This window comes from Parambassis ranga, chromosome 1 (genome assembly GCF_900634625.1).
Source record: "Parambassis ranga chromosome 1, fParRan2.1, whole genome shotgun sequence".
In the NCBI taxonomy this organism is placed as follows: Eukaryota; Metazoa; Chordata; class Actinopteri; family Ambassidae; genus Parambassis; species Parambassis ranga.
Genome location: NC_041022.1, coordinates 6,543,027 through 6,548,437, shown reverse-complemented (window position 1 = coordinate 6,548,437; position 5,411 = coordinate 6,543,027). Strand labels below are relative to the sequence as shown.

Genomic DNA, 5,411 nt, shown 5'->3' with positions numbered 1-5,411 from the left:
TCTGTCCTAATAGCGTGCGTAACTGCGTGTTTGTGTATAGCAGCGTGAATGATCGAAGGAGTGAGAGGTCTTACCGTTAAGATCAGTAAACAACACGGAAGTTTTGGGGCCAAACCAGACAGACAGCAGTGCTGCAGGCAGAGAGACAGAGGACTGTAGGCTGATGCTGGACTGGTTTAATGCTGGACTGTGAGTTTGATGCTGTGCGCTGTGTTTTTATAATGTCCATCCATGACGCTGCTCTGGCTCGTCGTCAGCGAACAAGTTAAGTCCATAAATAAGTCCGATAAACAAGTAAGAATACTGCTCACTGTCAGCTGGTTTTATTAGTTAAATACAGGGTAAAAGTGGGGAATGATAATTTTTCATCCATATTTATCATCCATTCAGCCTCTCTTCACTCGATGCTCACAGCTTACTGAAATCTGAAAGCACTATCGTTGCTAACAAAGAATTATATTTATGTATACAATGCAGTCCTATTTTAGTACAGTGAAATATTTTTGTTTTGTCTGAATAAGCAAGGGCATATTTTTGATCCAGTACACTTGTAGTGCTCTAGTTTACATGCCTTATGTTTAATTTAAAAAAAATATAGACAATGGGGATTTATTTTTTGTACCATTTGTCATCATATTATCCATTTTGCAACCCGTCATGTTTGTTTTCTCTCTCTCCTTCATCCTCTCTGTCCTGTCTCCCTCTTCTTCTCCTCTCTCTCCTTCATCCCGGCCAACTGGCAGCAGGAAGGTTCTCCTTATGAGCCAGATCCTGCTCAAGGTTTCTTCCTGTAAAAGGGAGTTTTTCCTGACGCTGTGGCTCTTAAGGGGGTTCAGGCTCTGGGTCTCTGTGAAGCGCTTTAAAACAATTTCTGATTGTAAAACGCACTATATTAATAAAACTGAATTGAATTGAATTGCAGCCTTCCTCCTTATTTAATGACATGTGCTTTTTTTTTTTTGGGGGGGGGGGGGGGGGGGGGTCTCGCCCAGGGAGTAATTCAATGTAGAACCGCCACTGTTAATTGGTGACTCAAAATTGTCTGTGTAAGTCTGTGTATGTTGCCCTGTGATGGACTGGTGACCTGTCCAGGGTGTACCCCGCCTCTTACCCTGGAATAGGCTCCAGCACTCTGTGACCCTACACTGTAAAGCAGGTTAATAGAAAATGGACGAATGGATGCTCTTTTGTATGACAGAAAATGGAGGCAGAAATTAGTTAAATTGCTGGTGGCTTTGTTTGATTTGTCTTACATTTATATTAGGAAGTTCTTAATACTTTCTTATTATTCTTCTGTGGTCATTTGACTCTTTAACATGCTGGGAAATGCTGACATATTACTGACTCTTCTGGGAGTTATTGAGAATGTTTTTATATATCTGTTTTAGTCTCTGTGTTGTCTTGTTAAAGGTGAAGATGAAGATTCTTCAGAACCTGCTCTTCATCCTCTGCAGTAAGTTTGTCATAGACAACATCAAATTGTTCTGTGACTGTGAGAGCTGTTAATCATGCCTGCATTATAAATAAACGATGAGCCCTTCTTTTGTAATGGATTTATTATTCGAATGAATGCAGTTGTCATTTCCTATTTCTGTCTTTTTGCAGCTGCTCTAAGCTGTGTGACAGATGCAGCAGTGATCCATGTGTCTGGATATGAGGGGAGTGATGTCCATGTTTCCTGCTACTATGATCAGGGTTATGAGTCTTATGAGAAGTACCTGTGCAGGAACGACTGTGGAGACAGTGATGTTCTTATTACAACATCAGAAACAAAGAAGAACAAATACTCCATCAGTGACTACAAATCAGCAAAAAAATTCACAGTGACCATCTCTGATCTTCAACACAAGGATGCTGGAAAATACTGGTGTGGAGTGACGAGGGCTGGGCAGGATATTTATACTGAAGTCAACGTGTCTGTAGTGGCAGGTAGGTAAAAAAGTCAGAATTTACATTGAAATAAAATAAAATCCAAGGAACAAATGAGATAGATATGAAAACTGAGAGTGTTTTTACTCTTTCTGATGTTGATTGTCTTCCTGACAGACAGCTGCTGTGACAGTGTGAATAAAATCCAAAGTTATGATGGAGGTTCAGTGTCCATCAGCTGTCCATATGAGTCTGTGGACCGGAACAACCTGAAGTACATCTGCAGAGGAAACCAGCCCTCCACATGTCTGCAGCAGGCTGTGGTCACCTCTCACAGCAAACAAACCACACAGTTCACACTGACTGATGACAGGAAGTCACAATTCACAGTGACCATCACCACTCTGATCCAAAAGGATTCTGGGTTGTACCTTTGTGGTTTCCATAGAAACAGTGGACTGGATGTTTTCTCTGCTGTTGAGCTGGAAGTCAAAGGTCAGAGGTCACAGTGACACATTTAACATCTTACATACCAAACACTGAAATATTGTTCCTCTTTATGTCTGACAGAGTGGTGCTGTGTGAAGTCAGGTAACATGAGTGGCGTTATGGGACATCCAGTGACTTTACAGTGTCCTTATCCACCACAACACCATGGTAACAGGAAGTTCCTCTGTAAAGGAGACCGTCACAGCACCTGCACAGACATGCTGAACAATCAAAGCAGGTTCACACTGAAAGAAAATGTTTCTTCCAGCTCTTTCTCTGTGACGATCACAGAGCTGGAAGCAGGTGATGCTGGGACATACTGGTGTGGCTCAGACTCACAGTGGAGTGTTGCAAACTACACAAAGATCCAGCTGTCAGTAGGTAATGTGAAGGAAGAATTGGATGAAACATTTTGTGCAAAATAAAAGTTCAGTTTGTGTCTTTATATTTCTTTCTCTGACAGTTTTTCCACAGCAAACCAGCACTGTGAGTCCAATCATCACTGTCACATCACTGACATCATACATCACCAGCAAACACCCCAAAGGTATGTGTGGTTAAAAACAATCTACCATGTGATAAACCTCACAGCAGACACACACTATCAGGATGAGTGTGTGTATCGACATCTTTACTGTGTTGTGTTTATTCTTCTTTTCAGATGTGACTCACTTCATGATTTGGGTTTACATTCTGCCTGTGATTCTGCTTCTGTTCATAATATTTGTCCTCCTGATGGTTTTTAAGAACGTTATCTGCAAAATGCAAGGTAGGTAGAGGATCACACACACACACACACACTGATAATCTGTAAAGTTCTGTTTAATCTTGTTTCAGGAAGTAGAGTCAGTGAGACAGGAGAGGAGAGGAGGGTCAATCCTGTAAGTAAACACACAGTGAAACACACTGAACAAGTTCACACTCATTTATTCATGAATATCAAAGAAAACACACACCACCTCTTCAAAGAGCAACTTTTTCCACCTTTTACCTCAATCTTCTAGCTCAGCATGAAGAGTAAATCTGGTCTGTACGTGTAAAGATATTTCAATCATGAGAGACTCAGCGAACTAAATGAGAAAGATTCATTAAGTACAAAGTTTGAATGTGCATTGGCGTCCTGGACCCCGTCATGAAGACCACATCCGGAAAGGGGGCAAATGCAAGAGGAGAGGCCGCTGGATCAGAACATCCCCTCGGGGTCTAGAAATGGTGGTGGTGGAGAGCTGGAGGGCAGGAGATAGGAGTCCTTACTGGCGTGGATCTGGTGGTGCTTGGGGTGGAGGAGGGTTGCCGGGTTCGATCAGAAGATAGCTGGACAAGAGACGAAGATTTTAAATTTCGTGCTAAGCTGTGATTGGTCAGGAGAGGGATGGAAAGCAACAGCTGATTGGTGAGGGAGGTGCTTTCTATTAAGCACCTGACGGATATTGGAATAGCGATAAATGGTGACTGATGGGAAACAGAGTCTTCCTGACTGAACTTACGCTAAGAGCTACATTAGTTTGCGTGCAACAAGTTTCTCTGCCGTTTTCTTGGGTTTCATGAGTCTCACTCCAAACACACATTGACCAGTTGCTTCAGTCACTTTTAAATATTGACCCCAGACCCCAGTCTGTGTCCAATCACCAATCAGCAGCCAGTATTTTGTTTTATTCTTTTTCAGATCTATGACTTCAGAGAAGATGTAACATATGCAGATGTTACCTTCTCCAGTCCACAGACCATGTTTACCTATGATGGTGGTGTAGATGATGACCAACAGGTTATCTACCAGGACGTCCGCACAGCAGGAGAAAACTAGACTGTTCTAAATAATTCTCACCATACAACAGCTGAACAGTGCTTGTTTCATCTTAACAGATAGACAGTGATGTTTAATGTGTCTGAACTCCTTGAATGTAAATATGGACAACTGTGGGGCCTTCTAATCATTGGGACAAACTCAATGAAATGTATCTTTCATTTAAATAAAACAATGTAAACTTAAACAAGTCTGTGTGTTTTTTTTCTACTTTTGGCTGGTTGCCACAGCCAATCATCTGTTTCCACTTCACACTATACTTTGCATCCTCCAACTAACTTCATGTCCTCTCTTTGTACATCCACATATCACCTCTTTGGCCTTCCTCTTGAGGTCTTGTCTAACAGCATCTTTCCACCGCCATTTATTTAGATTTATTAAAAAGAAGAAGTGTTGAGCTCCTGTCACCATGACGGTGCAGCTGAAGACCTGCCAGGCTATAAAAATATCACATTAACAGAAGAAGTTTACATGAATCAATAGTTCCAAGAAGCCAATAACTAGCCCCTGTAAGGCCAAAACGTGAGAATGGCACACTGTAAGCAGGATGATCACAGCTAGTGTCCTGTTCTACACTGTGCTGCCACTGTATTCAGCTTCATGACTGAGTCATCAGATCATTAAATCATATTTAAACAGTGCATTGAGATAGCAGGACATTGTACATATGACATTGACCTGTAAGGTGAGGCGTTCAAAGCCTGTGTGTGCTTTGGCCCTGCACTTCTTATCAGGGCATTCCTCTGTAACAAATACACACGAATGGTGATGTGTGAAAACTCTTGCTGCAGTGTGATGATCGCAGATCACCCAGCAAGACACTGAAAACTGCACCAAGAGCCAGCTGTCAGTAGATAAGATCATAACTGCTGTTTGTTATAGTACTGTGGCATCAGACCTGCACATCAGTCTAAGAGGCTGTGAACTGCATCTGATAAGTAAACACAACGCATGTTTTCCAAGGGACTTATTGTTTTTAATATACAGGAGTGTAAGCTGGTTTAGAAAGATGAAGACGTGGATACACCAAAACCTGCTGTTGGTCCTCTGGGCTTCTCACCTTTACACTGTAAAAACATGCTGGCTCTATTATTGATTAGAACTGAGACAGCTGATCTATCATAAGTTGTATCCTGGTGTATAGTTTCCAACACTACACTGTAAAAGGCTTAGAAAGATAAAGACATGGATATACCCAAAATCCGCTGTTGAGTCAAGATTCAAGATTCCAGACTATAGAAGTTTATTG

The 5,411-nt window shown here is 41.7% G+C and overlaps 1 protein-coding gene across 1 annotated transcript; it reads left to right on the top strand.

The window, feature by feature from the left end:
• Window positions 1–281: 281 nt before the first annotated feature.
• On the top strand, window positions 282–4,291 carry LOC114434924 (polymeric immunoglobulin receptor-like). Its single transcript, XM_028404385.1, has 9 exons — window positions 282–294; window positions 1,411–1,453; window positions 1,606–1,929; window positions 2,047–2,364; window positions 2,440–2,739; window positions 2,822–2,905; window positions 3,020–3,127; window positions 3,196–3,239; window positions 4,025–4,291. The coding sequence occupies exons 2-9, from the start codon at window positions 1,417–1,419 to the stop codon at window positions 4,160–4,162; spliced, it is 1,353 nt and encodes a 450-aa protein (XP_028260186.1). The 5' UTR covers window positions 282–294; window positions 1,411–1,416; the 3' UTR covers window positions 4,163–4,291.
• The last annotated feature ends 1,120 nt before the right edge of the window (window positions 4,292–5,411 follow it).